The sequence below is a fragment of the Pistacia vera genome, unplaced genomic scaffold, assembly GCF_008641045.1.
Source record: "Pistacia vera cultivar Batoury unplaced genomic scaffold, PisVer_v2 Contig664, whole genome shotgun sequence".
In the NCBI taxonomy this organism is placed as follows: Eukaryota; Viridiplantae; Streptophyta; class Magnoliopsida; order Sapindales; family Anacardiaceae; genus Pistacia; species Pistacia vera.
In genome coordinates this window covers 387,800-415,145 of record NW_022196517.1, presented here as the reverse complement: position 1 = coordinate 415,145, position 27,346 = coordinate 387,800, and the positions used below count along the sequence as shown (strand labels likewise).

At 31.8% G+C, this 27,346-nt stretch overlaps 2 protein-coding genes and 1 long non-coding RNA gene across 4 annotated transcripts in view; all 3 read right to left on the bottom strand.

Moving 5' to 3' along the window:
* The window catches only part of LOC116112595, a 72,929-nt gene extending 68,948 nt beyond the window's left edge, over positions 1-3,981 (bottom strand). Inside the window, exons 1-3 of the mRNA XM_031398713.1 lie at positions 3,918-3,981; positions 3,292-3,497; positions 3,035-3,209 (exon numbers count right to left, since the gene is read on the bottom strand). Coding sequence (XP_031254573.1) covers positions 3,035-3,209; positions 3,292-3,497; positions 3,918-3,981 — 445 coding nt within the window. The remainder of the gene's footprint in view (positions 1-3,034; positions 3,210-3,291; positions 3,498-3,917) is intronic.
* LOC116112609 lies at positions 1,738-2,324 on the bottom strand. Its single transcript, XR_004125274.1, has 2 exons — positions 2,144-2,324; positions 1,738-2,064 (listed from the first exon to the last, which is right to left on the bottom strand). It is a non-coding gene; the product is annotated as an uncharacterized LOC116112609 (long non-coding RNA).
* A 13,744-nt stretch (positions 3,982-17,725) lies between the features above and the next one.
* Positions 17,726-26,019, bottom strand: LOC116112603 (endoplasmic reticulum-Golgi intermediate compartment protein 3). 2 transcript variants are annotated; one of them, XM_031398718.1, is made up of 12 exons: positions 25,882-26,019; positions 25,574-25,724; positions 25,380-25,462; positions 23,755-23,830; positions 23,550-23,617; positions 22,420-22,501; positions 20,729-20,847; positions 20,508-20,591; positions 19,202-19,348; positions 18,630-18,738; positions 18,408-18,527; positions 17,726-18,100 (listed from the first exon to the last, which is right to left on the bottom strand). In XM_031398718.1, exons 2-12 carry the CDS (start codon positions 25,659-25,661, stop codon positions 18,024-18,026), a joined length of 1,053 nt encoding a protein of 350 aa, XP_031254578.1. In that variant the 5' UTR covers positions 25,662-25,724; positions 25,882-26,019; the 3' UTR covers positions 17,726-18,023. The 2 variants fall into 2 exon arrangements, with proteins under 2 accessions (XP_031254578.1, XP_031254579.1); XM_031398719.1 differs by lacking the exons at positions 23,550-23,617; positions 23,755-23,830.
* Between the last annotated feature and the right edge of the window lie 1,327 nt (positions 26,020-27,346).

The following is a 27,346-nucleotide window of genomic DNA, read 5'->3' as shown; positions in this document are numbered from 1 at the left end:
GATTTCTCAATCCTACTAGTTGAATTGGGGATTCCCTGAAATCCTCGATCCAAGGAATGCTGAATTTAGGGAATCCTTTGGGCTTTTGGTGGGCTTGGATGCAGGGGTCCCCGCCCATGCCCATCCCTGTCATTACAGATTTTTGTTAAATTAAATAGTCAAATGCCAGAAAGTATTTGCGCATGCCTCACAACTTTTTTCAAATAAATAAATAATAATAAAAAAAACCTCTCTCTCACCCTCTCTCGCTTTTACGCTCTCCTTCTTCAACCATGGCTGCTACACTTCCAGCAGCAATCCATGCAACTTTCCCTTTGGGTGTGTTTGGTTCAGAGAATGTTAAATTACTAGGAATGGTTGATTACTTGAATCTTATTACCTTGAAGATTACTGGGAATCTTTAGAAAATATGTTTGGTTAGTTGGCAAGCATGTTTATAATATGTTTGGTTAGGGGAAAAATTGGTGGATTTGTTATTTAAATTACTAAATTGTCCTCTTTTAAAATTAATATATATTATTTTTATTATTAATTTTTGAATAATTTTTTTAACTCTCAATATTTCATATTTAGCTAAAACACCCCCTTTATATAACTTTAATTTATGACAAAATCAACCTCACCCCTGCCGCCACCACAAACCACCGTCGAAAGTCATCAAAAGTTTGTCGTGAGTAGCTCACCGTGACTGCAAGGCCTTGATATGGTCGTTTCTAGCCATAATGTGGCCGAAAACGGTCATATTAGGCCGAAAATGGCCAGATTTATTTTGGCCATTTCGAGCCAATCGATGGATCTGACCATTCCCTAGCCATTATCACCAGATCTAGGCAAGATCTGGCCGTTAACGGCCATGGACTTGGTCGTTAACAACCAGATCTATTTTAGGCAAATAGATCTAGCCGTTACTAATCAGATCGTTTTTTGGTTTAAGATTTACCCCTAGAGTGAATGGCCGTTTGTAGGCTTGTTTTCTTTGATTCCTATTTTGGAGCATGTCCCAAAATAGGCTGGTCGCCCTTTATCAGGCCTTTGTACATTCTTCTCTTTTTTTTTTTTTTTAATATTATTACTTACTTAACAAAAAAAAAGGTTCTCACTATCAAGATTAAAAACACTTGATACCCTCGTCACGGTTCTACCATTCTAAGAACATATATCAATACGTATAGATATGATTTACACGATATAGAATAAAAATACATTTTATTGATCAATAAACATTATTACAGAGAGTCAATTCTACAATAATTTATTAATTCTAAAACACCTTCTCTAACATTTCTTGGTGTGTGTACTTTTGTTTCATGCTTCATGAAATTTTATATGTTTAAATTATTTCATTAATTATGTTGATGTTTGAGAGTAAAATTTGTCTCAAGTAATTTAGTATGCGATTACAGCATTTCAATGTTTTTTCCTTGTCACAGTTGAGAAACCTAGTGATGCACTAATTGATGGAGAGGGTCTGTTGTTGCTCTATGCAAGGAACAATAGAGATAAGGCCTAAACATGGTCAATTTGTGCATTACTTACTGTATTCTATATCAATTGATTCGATTTATTAAAATATTTAATTCAATGGGAGTTTTACAAAAACATAAAGAAAATAAGAAAAGTAAATATTTAGGTATAAATAATAACAATGACGACCACCATTATCTCCACGACATCTTATGCCCTCTTGGCTATTGTGAAATGAATTTAGAGAACAATGAAGACTGAAAACTAGATTGATATTACAAACAAAGCATTCCATAAAACAAATGTAACTTTCATATCACAAGAAACATATCCATCTCACTAACATTACTCGTACAATTAAAATACCAACATCCTAATCAAACAATCAATAAAATGAATGGTAACATTTTTAACCTGTATAAAGTTCTCTCAAACATTGGAAAAAAAAAAATAATAATAATAAGAGAGAAAACTTCACATTTTTTTAGCAAAATTTCCGATTATGCTTGATCGGCTGTCCCTTAAAAATAAGGGCAGCACCGCCAAATTCTCATGTGTAATTTAAGTTTCTTATACCGTGTAAATCCATCAAGACAAGGCCTAAAAATAGAACAAATTCATCAGCCTTTCTCAATATCTCAAGTTCCTCCACTTTCTATTAGAAACTTTATAAACATACCCAATCAAAACTCAGTCTTGGCAAGCGGCATTTTAACCTGTATCATAAACAAACTAATTATTAGTCATATAAAGAAGAATCTATAACCCCAACAAGAAAATCAAATCAAATATTGTTAAATATGAGCCCAAAAGAAAATCTAAGAGACATGATTTTGAATATATATTTGTCATCAATAACATTTGTCAAGTCAATGTACAAAAAACAGTGTCACTACTTTGAAGAGGTGATTATAGCCAAAGCCCAATCCCTACTCCAGATGATTATGTTATATATGTGCATTATACTTTGGTGGGACANGATCTCAACTTGAAGTAATTATAATTCTTTTAATTTCTTTTCTCTTGTAAGGAATTCAGGTAGGACAAGCAGAATTATATGTCCAAGTCAAATTGTTTGCACCCTTTGGGGATAAACACACCCCACTTTTATCAATGTAATGATAATTCTTCAAACAGGTATGAAGTTCAGGTGCCATCAAGTCTATTGAGATAATGTGAAGTTTTTTCCTCAAAAATAAAAACTTTGCTCCAATGCCAAATTGATGAAAACTAAATTTAAGTTAATGAAAAACCATAAATAAAGAGATAGAGATGCAAATTTCTGAATAAAAACTATCAGTTCCCTCATTTGGCAGGTGAGTATTGTAGTTCCACCCTAACAACTTAGTTTAATGTGGAAAAATTGCATCAAGTGAAACCTATGAAGCCACGTTGTACAGAATACAATACCATAAGTAAAACTCACAATTGAATTAATTATGGAAAGTAGGGTAGAGACCATCATGACCCTCCAGTCAGGACTTGGAGTCTACAATATTACTGGTAAATATGTTTTTCTCCCTTCAAAGTTGTACACTTAAAATCCTATGAAGGAAAACTTAGCATTTACCAGTTTCAGTTGCTGAGTCATCATTCACTGATGTCTTATCAGCAGCCGCAGAACGAGGAGTCATAGAAATTACACGAATTAAACCTCCACCAGATTCAGTCCGCCTTAAACTTCTCACTTTAGTATTCACCGGAACTGACAACGAGCGTGTCATATGCTGCCGAACTTCTGATTTCTAAAACAAAAAAACATAATATCATGTCATTCAAAAATTAAAATAAAACACGTCTCCATCCAAAATAGGCAAAGGTACTTACAGAAATATCAGATTGAACAGCAAGAGGTGGTTCCTGTACAGATTCTGACTTTGCAATTGGTGTAGCCGGTAAAGAATGTGCGGCTTTACTTGATGAAGAGAAAAAAACCTTACTAAGAGAAAATGACGTCGATGTAGAAGGCTTATCAACTGATGATGGTGAATCCGGGATGATGAGAACCGTCTTCTCACCATGATGAGAACCGTCTTCTCACCATCTTGAAACAAATTTTTTGTTCTAAAGTTCCTCTGAGGAAGCAAATTCCTCACAGATGATTTGAGCTTTGCTGAACTAGGTCTAGGGGGTAGGGCAGCTCTAGAAGAACTAGGACTTGACACCGAAGAAGAAATGTCTACTTTTGGAAATTCACCAAACGAACCATCCAAAGACCTCACAGGAATTTGCAACGTTGAGAGTTTTGGTCGTTTAGATTGCTGAACTAAAACTAAGCAAGATTCTTCATTCTTTTTTTTTTTCATCATACACACCTCATGCCATTGAAAAACCTTTTTAGTCTTATTATTAAACTCTACCAAACCCAAATGCGAAATAAAAATTTTAAAAAAAAAAAAAAAGAGAACAAATTTCATCAAATACCAAATGGATCAGAGAAATGAAAGAATTACCTGGTGTGATGGTAATCATCGGAGTTTGATTCCGCATCTGTTGTTGATCTGAACTACTCTCCATCAAATCAGGGAACAGAAAATGAAAAAAAAAACCTAATTTGAAATTTGGAGAGTTTATATATTTTGATAATCTGTTGTTTTGCTCTCCGATTTGATTCAATTTGAAGTAACAGTAACGGTAATGATGGATTCCATGCCATCAAGTCTCGACCATTCCCCATTTTTAAATGAATTGTCTTTTTCTACTTTACTTTTTCATTTTTATTTGTATCACCCGCCAATCCAATAATATTTATTTTTGTTTGTCCTTTAATTAATGGATTATTAACCACCTTTCCCTGAATTATAAGGAATTACAGCCACCTCCCTTTAGCCTGCCATATTTGAAAGCAACAACAACCCTCTAGATTTTTCAATTATTACATACACGTGTCATATAGGGGACTTAAATCATTATACTTGTTCTAAAATTATTTTGTCATAACATCATGATAAATTATAAACCTCTTGTTATGTCTAGAGGCATTTTCATTAGACATACAAATAGGGCTGCAACACACCACGCTGTTTATGAACAGTTCGATGTTTATTCATAATTATTTGATTCGACTCAGTAACAAACTGTTCGCACATTTCGATATTCGTTCGATATGTTCAATTCGAGTTCGAACTAATAATGTTCATTTGCTTATGTTTGAACATACTGCGTTCGACTGATCCATCCGTTCGTAAACAATCTGTTCGATTATCGTTCGTTTATGTTCAAAAAACATGATATACATTATTATATATATTTATTTTTTTTCTTTTTATATTATGTTTGGTTTAGTTTGGATGAACTTTTGTTTTTCTTATATATATAATATGTTTGGATTTTTTTTTTCAAATGTCATCAATAATTAAATATATAAGTATAAGCTTTTTAATTAAAAATAATAAATTATTATGATACATAACATGATAAATTTTAAACATAATAGATTGTATAATCAATTGATATAACATAACAAATCTAATAACTAATAGCTTCATTTTTTTCTAAATGTAATCAAATTAAATATTATGAGATAGCATTTCAATTAATAATAATAATACAGTATAGTAAATTGATGAACATAACATATTGTATAATCAAGTAATGTATAGCTGACAAATTTAATATCATATAGCTTAATTAAATATAGTATGGTAAATTGATGAACATAAGATATTGTATAATCAAGTGATATATAGCATGACAATTAATAATAATATAGTTAATTAATATATATCAAATTTATGAACTAACATATTGTAAATCAGTGATTATTGCATACAAATTTAATAACATAATAGCTTAATTAACTTAAATTAATCACACATTTGTATTGTTATATATTACAATAAACTCTCATGCACTATGAATTTGAGTGTTGATACATAATATAATGTGAGACATGTAATGATATATATATTATATATATATCTAATTTTGAAATTTAAGAACATATTAACATATTTAATCTATGATAATATATTATGATATAATTTTGTATATACAAAGTTACACATTATATATATATATATATATATATATCTATATAGGATATAACAAATTAATCACACATATGTAATTTATCATATATTATAATAGACCCTCATACTACTATGAATTTATGGGTGTTGATACAAAATATATATATATACAGTAATGATAATATATATATGATAACCTATAATTTTGATAATTTAATAACATATTTAATCTATGATTAATATACGTATGATAATAATTTTGTATATACACAATTACATATTATACAGTAAAACCTCTCTATAGTGATATTCTGCAATACTTTCTTTCTAGCTAGTATACTCGTAAAATAATCAATAAAACTCATTAAAAATATATATAAGAAAATACACATATAAACGAGTAATAAAGTAAGGGCCTATATTTAATTTTTCTTTATATACAAATATTTACAAAATATACTCAAAATAACAACTTGACAGTGTAGCTCAATCCCTTCCACTGTGTGACATTCCGAGTGACCGCAACTCACCTATTACTTGCAAAAACATTGAAAACAACGGAGTGAGCACTAATTGCTCAGTAAGTAAACCCGCTATACTACCTTTCTCTCTCCATTGATTAAATCCTGAATTTTCTTTCCTTACAACTCATTTCTCGAGTATTCTTTATTCTTTCTCTGTTCTTCTCTCTGTTCTTTCTCTATTCTTTCTCATTCTTTCTCTGTTTGCTCATTATTTTTCTCTCAATTTTCTAATTTTTTACTACTCACAATAATGAGCATGGTATTATGCATATTTATGATGCAAATGCACAAATGCATAGATTATGCAGTTTCTTTTCTATTTTTCTTATTATGTTTTCTGTTTCTTATTCTTTATTTCTTTCTTTGTTTTCTAGTCTTTCTTTCTATTTTTTTCCTTTCTTTCTTTCTATTCTTTCTTTCTTTTCTATTCTTTCTTTCTTTCTATTCTTTCTTTCTTTTCTATTCTTTCTTTCTTTCTTTTCTATTCTTGCCGATCGGACTTGGTTGACGCATGGATTTGGAGCCTTGGCCGTGTGAGTGAATTCTCTAATTCTGGGTACAGTCCTCATCCACACGCACTTCTAACGGACTGTACAATTCTTTTTTCTGAATTCTGAGGCCGCTCACTAAAGGCGGCGTGCATGTGGGACTCTGTCACTCACGTGCTCTCCATTGCAACAACCTTCTCTTTTTTTTATCTTTTTACACTTCTTTAACTAAAATTTCAGATTTGAATATCTTTACTATTCTCATTTCTTTCTATTTTCTCTTTAACATACTTTAGTGTTTTTTCATTCTCTTATGAATATGTATGCATGTAGATGGTTTCATGCTTATAATTCTTTCTAAATGCAAATGTTTAAATGCAAGGATGCCATGTAGCATAAAAATAAGTTTCTCTCTACCATCTACAAACTCATATCAATTCATAAATGAATAAAACTCATGCATACACTTCTCTTGGACATTTCATCAAACATATTGCATGCATAATCAAACTATAATTTGACTACAACTCTATCTATTTCTCAAGCCACCAATATTTGGAGTAAAACTCCCTTAAACAATTACTAAACTTGTCCAAAACAATACACTCCCAAAAATTCTACTCAACTCTTTCTAACTTCAACCAAACTTCAATTAATCATCATACAACCAAAACCACTTCTCATGGCTAAATTCTATTCATCAATAATCATCATACTCATCAATAATTCATCAATTTCATCAACAATTCTCAAATCATAAGCATATACATGTATGTAAAATTTCTACACACTTGATTTCTCAAATCATAACTTGGGTGGGATTTATTTACCTTTGATATGAGCAATCCAACCCCTTTTAGAATCTTCTTTGATCAAACTCTCTTCTTCTTAAATCCTATTGGCACAAACCATCAAAATTCAACACTTTAAAAATGAAAAATCACTTCTTAGTGCAAAGATCTTACATAAAGTTGCTTGGGATTGAAAATCCACTCAAAAATATCCAAAATCTATGAATTTCTTTTGAAAAAGAAGTGAAGAAATTGACAGGATTTAGAGGAGAAGTGTCGTGAAAATGGGTTGAAGAGTGGCTAGGGTTTCACTCTTCAATCCTTGATATAACATAAAAATATATGAAGTTTCCCATTTTGCCCTTGCACTTTCTTTAAAATTTCATCTATATCCCTTAGTCAATTACCATAATGTCCTCATTTTTATTGCATTCTCCATGAAATTCTATCTCTTTTCACTCCCCACTTTTTCAACTAATTTTGAATGAAAAGACCATTTTACCCTTAATGCAAGTTTAAGGCATTTTCTCAAAATAACTTTAGTAAAAATCAACTAAAGGTATAAGAGCATAAATTAAATTACGTACCTTCATGTGGGCGTTACATACTCTATATAGGAATAACCTCCATGTAGTCATAAAAAATTTTGGCCCCAACTTGGGCCAGTTATAAATGAGAATAATTTTCACATTATAATAAATTATATTTTTTCTAGGTCTTGTCTTAAGGAATTTGCCTCTACATAATAATAATTATATGTGAGGTTATAACTTATTAGAGGTATAGTTACAAAAATTATTATTTTGATTAAAAAAAATATTGTTTTGATTTTTGATTTTATAATTGATGTTTCAATAGTATAAATGAATTGAGTGAATAGATTTGACAACTTTACTACACTAATGAAATGACTATTAATGTCTTTTTCAATCATCTAAATGAGCAACAAGCTGTGTATGCTTTAACTGAAGAAGAAATCATTATTGAAATTAGACAAGAAGAGAAAGGAGATAATCTTGAGGATGATAACGAAAATACCAAAAGTTTCGTGTCAAGAAACTTTAAACCTACTTGAGAAGCTAGAAATATTTTGGCTTCAATAAGAAGGTGTCCATGTTGGTGACTTATTACGTACCCGCAAGATAAAAGTTGTAATAACAACGCTAACACATAAATCACTCTTTCAAACAACTTTAAATAAATATTTTATTTCATCTTAAACAATTAATGTAACATAGCATATGTTTTTTTGTAATATACATATAATTATCATTATGCAGAGGCAAATTCCTTATTATAGGACCTAGAAAAATTATAACGTATTACAATGTGAAATTTATTCTTATTTATAACTGGTCCAAGTTAGGATTATAATTTTTTATTCTTATTTATTCCTACATAGAGTATTACTATAGAGAGGTTTTACTATTATATATACTTGTTTCACATTATTAATTGGTCAAATTCAAATATGGTTATAATAATATAATTGTGGAAACATTGAGTGTAGCCATATACAAATGAGTAATAATAGAAAAAATTGTCTATATTAAATATAATAAGCTAAATATGCATATATAAATTACTTGATATATATGTAAATGACTAAATGTTACTATATATGTTATATTATTGATAGATAATAAAATATTTTTTATTCAAATAACTTGTAAATGTTAATAACATAAATACATAATTTATATGTAATAAGTCATTTAAATTAATTAATAATAAATTATGGCAATGACATTACAAATAGAATTGTAGTTATTTATTTAGAATTTATCTTAAATTTTATTTAATAATTTGATAAGAGATTTAAAAAAATTATATCTTAAATAAACATAATTTATCATTTATCAAATAGACATAATGTATCATTTCATAAGAAACATATTTTTTTATAATTTGATAAGATACTTAAAACAAAATTGGATATAAACTCTCTTAACAATATTAATATAGTACAAGTATAATACTATATTACTAGTATATGTATCATTTGATTCATTATAAAGTTTTTTTTATTTATTTATTTGGGGATTTCTCGAAATCCCAGCGAGCTAGATTTGGGGATTCCCTGAAATCCTCGATTCGAGGATGTGCCGGATTTAGGGAATCCCTTTGGGCTTTTGGGTCGGGCCTGGATACAGGGGTCCCTCGCCTATGCCCATCCCTGTCATTACAAGATTTTTGTTAAATTAAATAGTCAAATGCCAGAAAAGTTTTTGCGCATGCCTCACAACTTTTTTCAAATGAAATAAATAAATAATAAAAAAAAAACCTCTCTTTCACACTCTCTCGACTTTTACGCTCTCCTTCTTCAACCATGGCTGCTACACTTCCAGCAGCAATCCATGCAACTTTCCTCTTTGGATGCGTTTAGTTCAGGGAATATTGAATTACTGGGAATTGTTAGATTACTTGAATCTTTTATTACCTTGAAGATTACTGGGAATCTTTAGAAAAATGCGTTTGGTTAGTTGGTAGGTATGTTATATTAATATGTTTGGTTAGGGGGAATAAATTGGTGGGTATGTTATTTAAATTACTAAATTGTCCTATTTTTAAAAATTAATATAATATTATTTTTATTATTAATTTTTGAATAATTTTTTTTAACCCCCAGTATTTCATATTTAGCTAAAACACCCCCGCTTATATAAAACTTTAATTTATGACAAAATCACCCCCACCCCTGCCGCCACCACAAACCACCGTCGAAAGTCGTCGAAAGTTGTCGTGAGTAGCTCACCGTGACTGCGGGGCTTCGATATGGCCGTTTCTGGCCATATTGATGGCCGAAAACGGTCATATTAGGCCGAAAATGGCCAGATTTATTTTGGCCATTTCGAGCCAGATCAATGGATTTGGCCATTCCCTGGCCATTATCGGCCAAATCTGGCCGTTAACAACCACTGTGAACGACCAGGTCTATGGCCGTTAACGGCCAGATCTTGCCCAAATCTGGCCGATAATGGCCAGATCCATCGATCTAGCCATTTTCGGTCAGATATGGCTTGATATGGCCATTTTTTGCCATCAATATGGCCAGAAACGGCCATATTGAAACCTCCCGGAGCCTCCTAGCGACTCTCAGTCATTTTTAGGGACTCTGGCGACGGTCTGTGGTGGTTAGCCCACTGTCGGTGGTGGTGGCTAGGTGGCGGTGGTAGTCTGTAATTTGTTTTAAATATAAGGGCATTATTGTCCAAAAATTTAATTAAACAAGGATAAAATTGAAATGATATATTAATGTAAATTGATTTTAAAATAGGGGCATTATTGTCCAAATTTTTTATTAATAAGGGATAGAATTGTAACAAAAATAAGATTACCTTGGTAATCTTATAATACCTAAGAAAATGAAGGTAATCAGATTACCTCCAATATTACTAGTAGTAACAACTATTGATAATGCGAGATTACTGGAATCTTATATTACTTGACAACCAAACATAGTAATAAAGTAATATAAGATGACATAACCCAATAATCTTAGATTACCTCCAGCCAAATGCCCCCTTTGTGTTTGGCACTGCTGGGCAAGGAGAAAAGGTAGCGTGGTGAAGGGAGGAGTTATGTGTTTCTATTTTTATTTTTTTTCTTCTAAAACTTTTTAAATTATTTTCAATTAAGGAGAGTCCAAAAGCATAATAAGTTTATTGGACATGTTTTTGAAATAATAACAAGGTGTTAGGGCAATAAATATAAATGGTCTAATTGTTATGGGAGAATTAAAAAAAGTAGCCTATTTTAAAAAGTCTTAACTCTATAACCCTCTTTTTATTTGGTTATCGATTTACTCTTTGGGGGCGTTTGAATCATATAATGTTTTATTATATGGGGATATTATATTAACAGAATAAAAAATCACCTTGAAGATTACTGGGAATGTTTAGAAAATGTGTTTGGTTGATTCGAATAAATTAGTGAATAATATGTTTGGTTGGGAATAGAGGTGGAAAAACGGGCCAACTCGGCCTAACCCGTGGCTGGCTGGGTCGGGTTGAGCTCGCCAATAAGTGCGGGCCGGGTTAGGCCTAGCACTTTTCTAAAATGCAACCGTAACCCGATAGGTTAGGAGCCGGGCCGGGCCGACGCGCCATTTTTTTTAAGAGTAAAAAAATAATTTTTTTAATGTTTTTGTCTTTTGTGTAATTTTTTTAGTTAACTTATCAAATATCATTTCAATTAAATTAATGTTATTTTAGTTAACATTTTAAATATTAATTCAATTTTAATACAATTAAAATTCAATTTTAATACAATTAAATTGGAATATAAGAAAAAAATAGATTTATTCATTTATCTAAAATAAAATAAGAAATTACAACAATTATTGCGTCATTAAAAACCTTACCAAGAAAAATCCAATTGGGATCAAAACTTGATAAGGAAAAAAGAGTGCAATAATTGACAGTTAATTTACAAATTACAATGTTACAATTTGGAAAACAACTAATTTGAGGGTTGACTATGACCTCCCTCAGTCAACCCTCATCTGTATCATCTAAATTATAATATTGAAATGATTCTATTAACGTATCGTTGACAACCTCGTATTGATCCCGATGAATCGACCGTTCCCAATCACGAAGACATATGAGGACTTCAACCATTTTTTGTGAAAGTTTAGTCCTCCTTTCATTTATAATTCTTCCAATTGCACTAAATGCTTGTTCAGATGAGACGGTACAGATGGGAATAGAGAAAACATCCAGGGCAAGTCTTGATAGTACTGGAAAAATATATTTTCTTGTTTTCCAATAGGTTAAGACATCAAATTTGGCTCTTTCTTGTGGATCTGTTGGTAGCAAGTCAGATGTTCCCAAATATTGGTGAAGCTCATTACTCTGTAGCTCTAGGGAGGAGTTTATATTCATTGTTGGTGCTTTTGAAGAGGAGAAAGCTCCTACTATGCCTCAGGTTCAGGTCTTCTTCGTCGTCGACCTATTAATTGTACTCCAGAAGTCGAAGTCTTCTTCGACTGCCCTTGTGTCTCCTACTAGTTGTTCCTCAATTATTGCGTCTCTTCGCTGGTTCCCATACATGTTTTCATATTGCAAATATACCTCTGCAAGGGACTCTTTTACCTCTCCTAGTTGATTGGCATACCCATCTTCTTGTAAATTATCAATTAATACGTCTTAAATCCTTTCTAAACCCGCTAATTTAAGCCTAGGATCAAATATGGTAGCCAAACAATAAAGAAAATGAATTGGTTTCCAATATTTTTAAATTTAGCTTCCATTGCTTTTATTGGTTCTACTAAAATTGCATTGTTTTTGTTTATAGCAAAAAAATTTGAAATTTCTACAATGTTATATATTACCAATTGACTAATAGGATAATACACACCAGAAAGTTTTAAAGTGACAAAATAAAAAGTTCTAAGAAAAGAATGAAATATTTTAGCTATATGCTAATCATTGTCTACCAAATAATGAGGATCCCTCTTATTCAATACAAAATAACTAATTAAATTTGCATAAAGTAAACATGAATCAAGCATTAAATAAGTACTATTCCACATAACTTTCATGTCTAATGAAAAAGTTATAGGAGACAAATTTGATTTTATACAAGCATCTTTAAATATAGAATTTCTTTTATTACTACTAGTAATCCAAGCTAAACAATCCCTAATTCTATCAATATTATTTCCAATTCTTTTCATACCAGTTTTTACAATTAATTGATAATGTGACATGTACAACATTGGTGAAAAAACTTCAAATTGTCAAAAAAAGGAAAATTTAGTTTAAAAAAATCCATAACTTTACTGTTAGAACTTGTATTATCTAAAGTTAAACTTACAACTTTGTCAATCAAATCATATTCTTGTAAAACTTCAATAATTTTATAATAAATTTGTTAACCATTATGATCCACATCCATCAATTTAAATCCTAATAAAGATTTATTTAAGTTACATTCGTTATCAAAATAATGACTAGTCTCACAAATATAATCTTGTTTAGCTCTACCACTGCAAATATCGGTTGTTAAAGCCACACTAACATGACAATTATGTATTTTATTTTTTAATTCTAATTTCATTTTTTAAAATAAATTTATCAAATCATTCCTTGTTGCAGTTTTAGAATAAGTTCTAAATTCCGATAAAAATAATTTTTTAATAAATCTTTCAAAATATTTATCTTCAACCATATTAATAGGTTGATTAGTTGTAGCAATATATAAAGCTAATTGTTCCCTATATACATCAGAATTATAACGCCAAGTATTACCCATATTAGTTATTTGAGTTTGATTGGGTTGTCTATTTCCAAGATGATTTATATGTTTATCAGCATGCCTTTTTCAAAATACTAGTACCATTACCTGCATCAACTTTATAAGTATTTTCACAGAACCTGCATCTTGCTTTCTTCACTTGAACTCCATTTTCTATTACGTAAAACTTGTCGAAATGCATTCAAACGTCTGATGTGTGCCTGTCGACGTCGGTTTCGGTAGCTGCAGATGATGAACCCACTTCTACTGAAGTTGGACGAGGACGATGATGAGAACGACCTCCTCTAGAACCATTGGGAGTGAGAGCTATAGCAGCATGAGGAGGATTAGGAATGGCTGAATTAGATTCTGAGAGTGGGAAATGGAGACTGTTTGAATCTACTATGTTTGTGAATTCAAGAGGGCTAGGACCAGGATAATTTTCTTCATCATCGAAATTGATGGTGGGATGGAAATATCTATCCATTCTAGTTATAAAAAAAAAAAAAAANTAGAACCATTGGGAGTGAGAGCTATAGCAGCATGAGGAGGATTAGGAATGGCTGAATTAGATTCTGAGAGTGGGAAATGGAGACTGTTTGAATCTACTGCATTTATGTTAGTAAATTCAAGGGGACTAGGACAGTAGTTTCCTTCATCATCGAAATTGATGGGATGGAAATATCTATCCATTCTAGTTTAAAAAAAAAAAAAAAAAAAAAAAAAAAAAAAAAAAAAATTAAAGAAGGAGAATTGGAATTTAGAAATATGAATTGACAATTATAAAAAGTAATAAAAATTAAAATGAGAGCAAATTGAAAATTGAGAGATTTTTAGAACAAGAGCAAATAGCAATTGAAGAAGATTAGAGAATTGAGAGAAAATTGGATGTGCGGAAATATGAGAAGTTTAGGCCTTATTTATAGAAAAAAGGGAAAAGAAAATGACTAAAAAGACCTGTCCAACGGCTATATTTGAAGGATAAAAACGTAGATAGATTTTTGTAAAAAAAATTATTTTTTTGGCTAACCCGCCGTTTTTACCAAACGGGCAACCCGCCAGGTTGCCAGGTTTTTTTTTTTAAAAAAAAATTGACTTGTCGGGTTGGCGGGTCATGCCAATGCAGGCCTAAACCACTTGGTCGGATGCACCCGGGTTAAGCCCAACTCGATCCTCACCTTATGCCGGGCTAGGTTGACCCAGTTGGGATGGGTCGAGTTAGGGTTGATCCGCCTAACCCGACGCAAAAGTTCCACCTCTAGTTGGGAGGATAAATGGGTGAGTATGTTATATAGATTACTAAATTGTCTTCCTTTTTAAATATTAATATAATAGTATTTTGTATTATTATTTCTTGAATAATTTCTTTTAAACCCCTATTTTTCAGATTTAGCAAAAATACCCTAGCAACCAAAAACATTTTAAACTTAACAAAAACAACCCAAGTCACTACCAACAGTCAGCAACCACCGTCAGCGGCCGCCAAAAATGCCATAGATTTGGCCGTGACGCTGGCAATGCCATAGATCTGGTAGTGATGATGGTAGTGCCATAGATTTGGTCATGGCCGTTTTCGACCATGGATCTGTGATCCATGGTCAGAAAAGGCCTTATCGACGCATGACCAGCCATATACGACCGATCGTATGCCATTATGGTGACTTTTGGCAGCTAATTTGGACCAAATGCTCAACTGTTTAGGGGAAATATAGGAAACAAAATTAGATTAACTTGGGTAAGTTTTTATAACCAAACACCTGCCCCCCGCCCGCCCCCCCCCCCCCCCCCCCCCCCCCCCCCCCCCAAATGCCACTGTTTGTCATAAAATATGCAGGCAATATTTTTTTACAAACCAACCAAACATCGTCATCTATTCAATTTAAAAAATATTACCTCAGTTATCTAATATTAACCCCCTCCAAACGGGCCCTTTATATAAAACCTAACTTCTTCACCTCTTATTCTTCTATCCAAGCACAAGTCTTCTCTTAAATCATCAACTCTCTATATACATTAACAACAAAGTAATCAATTATCAAGTATTCATTGTTAAATTAAAGACTTTTATCTCATTCTTTCATTTGTTGTAAGTTATAAAATATATGTTTTTTCACATACGAGATAGTTTAGGAATGAATTATACGTTCTTGGATTGGGTACCAATTTAGGTTTAAAGTGCTTTAGCATTTGCATTGCATGTTTGTGTGATCATTCATGCAAGTCGATCGATTTAGGGTTAGAGGTTGAAGACCACAACACCCGAATATGTTGTTGAACACTATTGGGCACTATTAGGCATTATCTGACTTTCATTATAGTGTCTGAATCTTAATATTTAGGTGATATCATGCGAGCTTAAGGATGGCAACAGGTCGGGGCGGCCTTGGGATCGCCATCCTTGTCCCCATCCCCCAAAAATTGGGTACCCTCGTCCCCGGCTCGATCGACTTGAAATTCTTTAAATTTAATTTTTATAATTTGATTGTTTCAAAATTTTTAATTTTTTTAATTGAACCACTAAATTTTTATTCACTTATATTAATTTAAAATAAATAAAAAAAGTAAATTAGCTGTTAGCAAAACTCCCATTAAATGAATATAGGTTATAGAGAGAAACATTAGTGATCTTTCTTACCACATCTTTTTTTCCTTATATATATATATATACACACACAAGTAGAACTTCTTTATAATGATACTTTATATATGAATAACCTCCATGTAGTCATAAAAAATTATGGTTCTAACTTGGACCAGTTATAAATAAGAATAAATTTCATGTTATAATAAGTTATAATTTTTCTAGGTCTCATCTCAAAGAACTTGCCTCTACATAGTAATAATTATATATATATTGTAAAAAATATATGTTATGTTACATTAAAGGTTTAAGATGAAATAAAATATTTATCTAAAGTTGTTTGAGACAATGATTTATGCTTTAGAGTTGTTAGCACATCTTTTATCTTGCGGGTATGTAATAAGCTGCCAGCATGGACACCTTCTTATTGAAGCCAAAATATTTCTAGCTTTCAAGTATGTTTAGAACTTCTTGGCATGAAATTTTTGTTATTTATATACTATCATCCTTAGGATTATCTCTTTCCTTTTCTTGTTTAATTCCAGTAATGATTTATTTTTCAGTTAAAATATATACGACTTGTTGCTCATTTAGATGATTGAGGAAGACATTAATATTCATTTGATTAGTGTAATGAAGTTGTTGAATCTGATCAGTCAATTTTACAGTGACTCTTTGATATCCATTTCCGTACTATCTTAATGCTATTAAAACAATTAATTGAAATTTTAATACTACTAAAACATGAATTAAAAAATAAGAAATCAAAATAATAATTCTTGCGGTTACACCTTTATTAAATTATAACCTCCTTATAGTAATAAATTTAGTTGGCCTCAATATTATGACTATAGAGAGGTTCTACTATATACATATATATTCAACCAAATTTTGAATTACAAAAAAATAAAAATAAAAATAAATAAATATTAAAAAGAAAAAAAAACTAATATTAAAGACTTATTTAATTTTCAAAACTCCTCACATCTAAAATGGTATGTCCCTAAAACTTAATATAATTCTATCATTATTATTATATTTAACACCCAAAATATTTATTCCTTAACTGTAATAGGCAAATTATATAAAATATGTTTCCCATAAATGATATTAAGAGAAAAAATTATTTATTTTGCTTTGTGATTAGAATCAATCTCCGTCCAAGGCCTAAAATCAATGCGGGGATGAAAGATCATCCCTATCCTCGATTTATTGCACTTAATACCCAGCCCAAACAAGACGGGGGCCCAACCTCAGGGCGAGTTGTGAGTTGTGACTAAAGGCTGAAGTTGATCGTGCCCGAATTAGCAGGTGTCATTGTTTAATGTATTGTATTTTTAGTTCAAGAAAAAATGGGGGAGAAAAATAAGACAATTTTATTTTAAATTAATTAATTATTTAAAAAAAAAAGGGCATTTTAATTGAGACAAGACAACAATTTTTTATTGTGTTATTCTGGATTTCACTGCTTTGTCAATGTCAGTTCAAAGTTAAAACGGCTCTCTAACATGAGGGGGATTTTGTTAGTAGCTTAACCTAATGAGGGTGGCAAAACCCCTTCCGAAATTATGTCACAAAAATTCTCAAAATGTGACCTTGTCAACAAACCCCTAAGGAAACCGAATGTATATTTATTTGTCCAACTCATACAAAAGAATAGCTCCCATTTCCAAACAATATATCATATCATCACCATCAGTCCATCAAAATTTTGGGTCTTACATGTATAATATCCTATTACAATTTTGTATATTGTTCCACCATCAAAGTATTACAGAAGAAGATTAAATAGAACACATCAGTTAGCAGATGTTGAGAGGATAGAAAGAAAAAGGAAATAGTACAAGTTGAATGGGGCCGGCTGGACTCTTGGCTCCTCCAAGGTTTCAATTCTGCAATCTTAGCTTTGTTGGAGATGACCATGACCATCCACGTGAGTTAACATAACTATTAAGTTCCCAAATTTATCGTAGTACACTTCTAGCTTTTGGTTTATTAGTCAACACCTCAAGTAACCTATACATCCAACGATCTAGCATCCCTGTTCAAAAATATATCATTTCTTTAATACTACACCATCAAAATTAAAGCATACTTCCCAATTACACTGTAACTTATTTCTACTGTGTTATCATAAGTAATGTGGCATTGATTCAAATATGTCATGTCAATATAGGTTAGTTAATATGACAACTATTTTTTAGTGCCATCACATTTGGAGCATAAAAATTAAGATACAAACTTAGAATGTACAGCATATCACTTTTTAATTAGACGGTGAAGCCATCTGGAATTACCCCTAATAACATTAGCAACATTTTTACAGTCAGAATGGTATTGAGACAAACCTGTCAAAGCAAATGTGCCACCTAATACTGCACAAAGCCGAGTAATGAAATGGAGAAAACTGCGTCGTTCTTCTTTGATAGTTACAGTTATAGGTGAAAGATCATACAAGAAGTATACAGCTGCATAAAGGAAAAGAAAAGCATGGATGGTTATCAGTTCCAAGAACCAATTAAGAAAATAAAAGACAAATCAAATGCTAAATGCATCAGGCTGCAACCCACCTGGCCATGTCCTGTCAAACTCATTCATTGGAGAGAAATATTCTGTTACAGAGAATTGATTTGTTGGCAAAACTTCTTTCGATATATATCTGTATTCAGTAGGAACAATCTGCAAGATTATACACAGAAAAGTTCAATGGGTCACAAGGAAAGGAAATATCAAACAGTAGAAAACTCAAAATTGGATCAACAAAAATTCTTATGGCAGCTCAATAAATTGAAGAAAATCATATCACATAATATAAAATTTCAGTTAGAAATATCATATCTACTCTTCCTTGACCAATTATACAAATGCACCATATTCAACAGCAAACATTATTCAATAGGCCAATCTACTACCAATTTATGCATGTAAATTACGATGGAAAGCAACATTATCTTTTCCAAATTCATCGAACATCATATTTTCCATCACAATATTTAGTTGCAGTCTTAAGCATTGCAGTTTCTTGCCTGTTAAGTGTCCACAAAATGTGCAAGATAAATAATGTTCCTTGCCAAAGGCAGGCTAAGATATATACGCTAGATCAAAGTTCAAAAGCTTAATCAGAATGAGCATGCAGTCAAACCTTTATGTAATATTTGAATGTTCCACTTGTATCATGCAGCATTCGCACTGTCCCATCTAGTGGATTGTGAATTCCTGGATATTTAGGCCCAAATGATAGATCATGGATGGTATGACTCACATTTACGTGTGTAGCTCCCCCAAATATCTAGAAAAGGAAAAGGAGCAAATAAAGTTCCCACATGAAAATGCATCACCTTATGTAAACTCAAAATAAGACACATAGACCAGAAGTCTGTATTATTATAGTACTTTTAAAAAGTAGAAATCAATGAAACCAATAAATCAAAAGACAAATGACTCAGAATACTGCTTTTTAAGGGAAGAGTTACAATTAAATGTAACCAAAAACTTCTTGATATTTTTGACAGGTGAAGAGAACCCATAACTAGTCTTAGGCTTCTGAGTCAGAACTCTCACCATGATACATACGCAAAATTAGCTCCAAATGCTTCACATGGCATTATATGTAAGCGTTTCACAAATTTGTGTTTTGGCTGCAGAAATTTTTTGTGTATAACTGTTATACTTCATTGCAAATCTATTTTTTAGTGGAGAAGATACAAATCTTCAATATTGTCACTTCACACAAATGGCAGATTAGTTGCACATGCATCTTTTTCTAACTATTTTCCCAAAATCATTAAACTTAACTTTTAGGATTTATAAGCTCCTAAAAATTAATTTTTACTACATTTTACAACCAATTTGCATCCTCAGTTATAAACTTGTGTTGCAGACATGTTGCAGACATCAAAATCTGCAAAGAATAGAGTACAATGCTCCAAATAGGTCAAAAGGCATAAACATGAAATACCAAACCACAAGTACATAGAATTTAAGTCTTTTTTTTTTTTAAATACAAAGGTAGACCACATGACCACTGGAAAAGAGTTAGATCTTTAAAAAAATCTCAAAAGTCTTGTGAAAACTGTGCCATAAGAACACATATATTAAGTCTTATGTGAGTTAAGATGGCTTTCAATATGTAAATATATACTGAATCTCAAAATTGCCTTCTATATTGTCATATATGATATAATTTAAACAGTAGAAACTTTTCACCATTTACCCAAAATACTGAACACTCTATAATATACCCAATAAAGACATATATGGCTTCAAAACTAACCATAATCTTTATCAGTCATCCAAATACCAAACCAGGTTTTTGCACAAATGTAATCCATGGTACCAACATCATCACTAACAAGAAAAAAAAAGATATTTAAATTCATGTCCATCCTAGGCTTTTTTCTCTATACTACATGACATTTCCATAACACATATAAGAAAACGCTACTGACCGTTTGAGCTACATAAATGTTTAACCCATGAACTGATATATGAAAGTTTCCAGCAACCCTTTGAACATCCAGAACTCCATAAACCTGCACAAGTGTTATGCTAGCATGTTAGGTTCTTTTTTTTTTCCCCCCCCCTTCTTCTCTAGGACTTGAGATTAGAGTGATAAACTAAATCACTGTATTAATATGATTGAAATTAACGCTTGCTCTAGAAGTAATACCCGGCATCCTTCACCATTTTCCAATGCTTGCTTCACTTTCTTGATCAAATTTTCAGAAGCTTGATCAAAGCCAAATGCATGAAGTTTCTCATCAGAATCCTCATGATGACCTTTATCATCTGGTCAAAGTACCATTAAGAAAACCAAAAGACCAATGGCTTGATAATTACTCAGTTACAAAGTTAGACAAACCACTGATATAATAAAAATTTATGCCCATGAAATATGTGTTGCTTGTAAAGCTTATATTACAAACTTACCATGATAGATCAAGGAAGAAACAAATATTAATGCTTTCGTTCTTGCTTTTGCACATCACACACCAACTACAAGACAAGTACACAATTTTGAACAATAACATAAGTATTGATACTTCAAAGAACCAAAGACCAACAAAGTGTTTTGGTTTTCCATATCATTCAAGCTGGTTGGAAAGAAGTAAAATTAAGGATCAGCAGTTAGCTACTCTAAAAGTTAACTTATAAGATTAAAAAAAGATCTGAAGAATCAAATCTCCAAACTCTACAATCCCTCATCAAAGTATTTAAAGAAACACTCACAATAAATGGAAGGAGAGAAGGGAACTCTCATAGACACTATGATGGAATCACTGTTCCCGCCCACCTTGTCCCCCTCAAAAGAAAGCCTAAACATTCACTAAGATGTCAAAAATGCCTGGGGGATTTGTTCTATTCGAAGCTGGGGTGGAAACTCATTTAGAATTTCAGGGCAGGGATGAGGAGAGGTCATTGCTATTGACTCAAGTTCCCCAAGCTTGATAGCATCAAATTGTAAGAATTTAATAGTTTCCTTTATACCCATCTTTTTTTTCCTGAAATCCACTAATCCTAGAACAATGTTGTTATAATTCCTCTCATTTCATCTCAGCTTCTACACCAATATCAAAATAACAACCTTTCACACAAACTTGATATGTCCCAACAAAAACTCAATCTCAAATCTCACTGTGCTACAGAAGCCAGCCATCTTTTATCAGCTTACATCACTCTCCAAATTCTTGTAACTTTCCATTTCTCTTTCTATTTACTAGCAGTTCCTTTGACAACAAATCACATGGAAACATGCTATCATGGCCATGATGAACACAAATAACATTTCCATTTCTCTTCTTTTCACTTGGGATTCACTTGACGACAAATCACATGCAAACATGCTATCATGGCCATGATGAACACAAATAACATTTCCATTTCTCTTCTTTTCACTTGGGATTCACTTGACGACAAATCACATGCAATCATGCTATCATGGCCATGATGAACAATAATAATATCTGCCAACTTCAAAGATAATCTAGACCCACAGCTTCAAAGCATGGAGTTTTGTTTTGTCCTTTTTGTGATTTAACTTTTTCTTTTAATCACAAAAAATCTTGAAATTTTGCATGGCTTATCTTCATGTTGTTAATTATTCCCAAGTTGTGGATATGTGAGATTTGCTTAGATTGGCCCAATATCTTTCAATTTGTTTCTAGTTGTGGACTTCTATCTCTTTCTTCTTCTTTTTTTCCTTTTTTTCCCAATAAAATTCACTAAAATGCCTAAATAATAAATGGAATAGAAGCTGGAAAAAGGAAACAAATAGGATACTAAATGCTATAGAGAATGAGAATTCAAAAGCATAGTAAACTCCAAACCAAAATTTAATTTATGATGCAATGAAAACTATACCATGCTTGTGACCATGGTCCTGTTCCACCAGGTCAGACAAATATTCAGTGCCGATGATATGGCCATAACTGTTCAGGCGAAGCTGCAAAAATTATATTCTAGTAAGCAGGAAAGCATACGAAGAGTTCTACCATATTATAACTATCAACTCAATCAGAAAAAAAATTAATAGGGGGAACAAAAAGCAGTCTCCCCAAAAATAAATAGTTGATGGCTAAAATGGTTAAAACACCCAAACTTGATATAATGAATAAAACAAGGGTTGCACAAGTCAAACTCCCCAAATACTTATCACACTCCCCTAAATATTTAGCTTCATAACATTTTATCCTCATCTCAGCATTTCTCTCTCACCTCATTAGCATACTTTAAAAATAAAAAAATGAGGGTAAATTCATCATTTCAATCTTAATAGAAATGGTTTGAGAATCATTTTGAAAATGCAATTTTTCTTGCTATTGAGGAAGCTTTTCAAGGTACACCATGTAACACCCATCTAAAATAGGGCAACTTAAGAATGGTTAAATTTGGGAAAGGATTATTCTGAAACTTCTAAAGTATCACAAAAATGTTATGCATAATCAGAATCCAATTTCTTAAGCCCAGATTTTCATTGGTGTTAAAAATATTCTAAAATTCTTTTGTTAAAGATTCACATTACTGATGCCATGAACTAATGCAAATTCACAGGCTTATGTGTTAACTGGTTCATTAGAGGATTATACTAGAAATTATTACTCTTCCTACACTGTAAGCAGTAAAAATTTCCACAATTAAACCTCATAAAATTTATTTTTCCATCTTCAGCAATTAACAGGCTTGCCCAACAACCTCCAAAATACCATCAAGAACCATAGTCCAAACTAAAACTCAGCACAAGGTGCATGCACAGTGACATAATCCTTGCCTCATGTGATCATCCCCATTCCCTCCAGTTATTCATAAATATGAATTGCATATGTGCCATGTACATGCTCCTCCTATGTTATTTTCACTTCTCCTATGTCTTCCAATTGCTCCATATATAGGTAATGCAGAAATAATTAGAGGTTTTCTCCAATGAATGAGGCACGTGTTGGAATTAAAACTAGTATACAAAAGCTAATACAATGTTTTTCTAAATTTCATACTTTCCATATGTTTGTATCGAGATCAACTTCATGCTTGCCTGACATATCAATAGCATCAACACTTAAGACTGCAAGAAAAATTCAAAAAAAGAAAGGAAAAGAGTGATCATCCAAAACTTTATTGTGCAAAATAAGTCAAATATGAGATAAACAAAGGATATACAAATAAATAGCCACTTCAAAGAAGAAAAAGAGAGAGGCTAACCATCACAAGGTAAAGAAGGAAATGTCATGTTTATGTGAATAGGAAGTGTTTCTCCACGTTTCAAGTCTACAGACATCTGCCAAACACATACTCTGTCAATTCATGTGTATGCTCATGAAGTACATAAACTGACATGTGTGGCTCATGATTTTTACCTGTCTTGATCAAGATTATTGCCAATGAACTTTCCAAATTTCCTCACAAGCCTATTAGATATAAGGTTATGGTTGCCTAACTAAGGGAAATTATCTAGTCAAGTGCTACCCCACCTATAACAAGTCATTCTAATCTTTTGTCGTTCTCTAACAAATAGTTGGCTTATTTAAATTCTTTGGCAATTTAATTCACCTAGAGAACCCTATTATTTGGAAGTTATACATAAAGTATGAACTTTTAATAGCAGACAAAGTGTGTTTTATCAATTGTCTCATGTAGTAGTGGTTTGGAAGTTATACATAAACTATTAACCTTCATTAGCAAAGACTGTTTCTTGAACTTTCTAATGTAGTAGTTGTTTAGATTCCCTCATCCACCAAGGCAATGCATTTCAGATTTCAATTTTTAGGTGGGCCATCAAAGCATTGGACTTGAAAGCAATATATTTAGAATTTTCCCTCCACACAACTTAGTTGGGCAATTTGGAAACAAAGCAACACAGAGGGAAGAATCACTAGTTCATCAAGCGAAATAAAAAAAAAAAATCATCGGTTAAGTTGGGTTACACCTTCGTCTTATAAAAGTCCCAAAAGCAGCACTGTATAACCAATGTATTCATATCCTCCAATTTCATAGGTCCTATGGAAGCTCTATTGACTTCTTCATTCTTCCCTCCAAATTCGAGGAATTCCCTCAGTTGATCTAGTCTTCAATATACAGTCTACTTATCCCATGAGCATATATCAATGAAGCAATAAGCTTTCAGTACCCAAAAGTATCCATATTGTCACAAATATGCTAGGTTACTTAAAACTCAAGAAAAAAAAATTCATTTCAAGATTCGATTAACCATGGCCCCATGGGACCAACAAAGTAAATTAACCATGGCCCCATGGGACCAACAAAGTAAAGTAAAAAATTACCATTTTTCTGAGAAAAAAGAAAAAAGAAAAAAGAAAGAAAGAATGATAACGAAGAGACAAGGATACATTAATATTATAAATTTACTCAGGAGGAAGAGGATAGAGACACAGAAAGCTAGCTAAAACACAACAAAACCAATAACCATATTAGTATTATCGAATTTTATATCTTAATCATTCTGTTTTAATTCTACTTCAACCTCCCTTTAATTGCCAAGAGAACAAGATTTAAACATTTGTATTGCAAGTTTCCATTTAAAAGATTCTCTAAGGTTAATCTTCAATGAGACAAACTAGCCCCTATATTAGTCTTAAGCTTCAAGCTAACTTAGACTCAGAGTAAGCTAATAGAAACTATGATTATTTTGGTAACTGTTTCTTAATGCAAATTCTAATTTGTTCTGCCCATCTAATGTTTCCCGATTCACATTTATCGTTAACAAATCCATCCTATATTGTATCCTATTAATTTCAGAATTGAAATATTTACACATAAAATTGGGAGTGTAAATATTTACATATTAATTTCAGAAATGAAACGCATACCTGATGAACAGTATATGTTGTAACATAATATCTGAGCTCATGCAAGAATAATGAGGCCATTATGATTAGACCAATGATCGAGACTACATAATTGAAAACACAAAACAATGGAAAACAATTTGATCAGCCAATTCACAATAACTGGAAGCAAATGAATTAACAATGTAAATCAAAATGGTTATAAGATGATTGACCAAGTGCCCCAGATTGGGTTTTCTGCAACAAGTGCTCCTCTGCGCGTGGAAAGGCGTCGAGACTCTTTATAGCTTGCTTCACACCCATCTCTCCCACTTTAAATTAACAATTTAGATAACGAAAGAAAAAAAACCCTAAATTAACAGTTGCCTGCATATCAATCAATCAATTAATCAATCAGATAGTCCATCCAAGAATCATACGGCTAATTAAACGTATGTAAGATGTAAAAATTACATCGGAATTAGGAATGATTTAGATTTGAAACGGAAATTGCAGTCAATAACGGCTAATGAACTGTACGTACCTAAAGAAGGCGACCAACGAGACGGACCAGAGGAATTTCGCGTTTATATTTGAAGACCAGATTGTAATTTTGCGTTTTGTGCTATAGATTTATATAGGTCAGGTGAATCTGCAGATGAGCTTTCCAGCGGCCCATCGCTAAGGCCCGGCCGGCCCGGTGATGATTTACTTTGAAACTAACAAAAAGGAAATAGTAAATATAAAAAGTTGACTTAATATATGCAGGGTTAATAATTCCCCTTAGGTAATACATTAATTTTCAACACTCCCGCGTAGAAATAGAAATAACAGAAATCTTAAAACAGCATAGAGGCATTGAGGTAAATATTTATTAACCAATTAACTATGAACTCTAATGGTATACTAACAGTTTACTAACGATAGAGAACTTTTTGTTATTTTTAAAATTTCAAAGAAACTTTTGTTATTTGATTAAAGCTTAAGGGTTTGAGAAAACCTTAATATTTAAATTAAAAATAATATGAAATTGATTTATTTATATGAATTTGTATATACATTTTATATTTATGTGAAGAAAACCTATATATATATATATATATATATATTCATTGAACCAATTTTTTTTTATTTAAAAAATTGACACAAATGAGGGGCAAACATAATTTAACTACAATTTATAGAACCAATGTTATTTGACCAACTCTCAAATTTTGTTTTCCCCCAATTTTAAGTGCATCTTCAACACTTTAAAAAACAAATGTTGTTTTCGCCAAAAACTTCTCTACTAAATTCTTTTTGAAAATCAAACTCAATGCCAAATTATTGTTTTACTTAGTTATTTGCTAAAATATCAAAATTAAGGGTAAATATACTTTTTAATTTTTAAATGGTAAATTATTGGAATATGTTATTAAAGGTAGTTTCTGAATTTTGAGTAATTTCTTAAAACATTAGGAGGAAATTAATTAAAAAGCTCAATCTTACCATTGACAATTTCTAGACTTGTGGAGTGGTTAATTATTTTTGCCCATTTAAATAATGAATTATTTATTTATTTAAGAACTTATTAAATAAGTTTATTTATAACTTTAATTTGTAAAAAAACTATTTAGTTTATATCTGGGTTAGAATATGTTAGGGCCAAAAAATGTCCTCGACCCAAATAGGCCCAAAGACATAGACACCTTTATCCAAGCTGGAAGCTCGGGCCCAACTCCGATGGGGCCAAATCAAGGTTCTGTAGATGAGGCCCATTCAGTATGTCTTCTCAGCTCCTCACCATCTAGAACCAGGCCTCTTTACCCTAGAACACCTTCTGGGCTTACAGTCAACTCGAAGCCCACAGTTGCCTACAAACTACATTCCTACTTGAACTTTGCTAAAGAAGTCAATTACTATCCTAACTCTTCCAAGGTCCGTATCCAAGGCACATTCGAACTCCCTTTCCTACTGAGATAAGGGAGCCAAAGGCTACACCTTTTGAGAGGACTACCATCACAAGGACT

Excerpts from the sequence above, each read along its gene's own strand:
- LOC116112603 (XM_031398718.1), bottom strand. The coding sequence starts at position 25,661 with ATGGGTGTGAAGCAAGCTATAAAGAGTCTCGACGCCTTTCCACGCGCA. Across the intron at positions 23,831-25,379 it reads CAACATATACTGTTCATCAG|ATGTCTGTAGACTTGAAACG; the intron begins GTATGCGTTTCA and ends TGTGTTTGGCAG. Across the intron at positions 20,592-20,728 it reads AAAATGGTGAAGGATGCCGG|GTTTATGGAGTTCTGGATGT; the intron begins GTATTACTTCTA and ends ACACTTGTGCAG.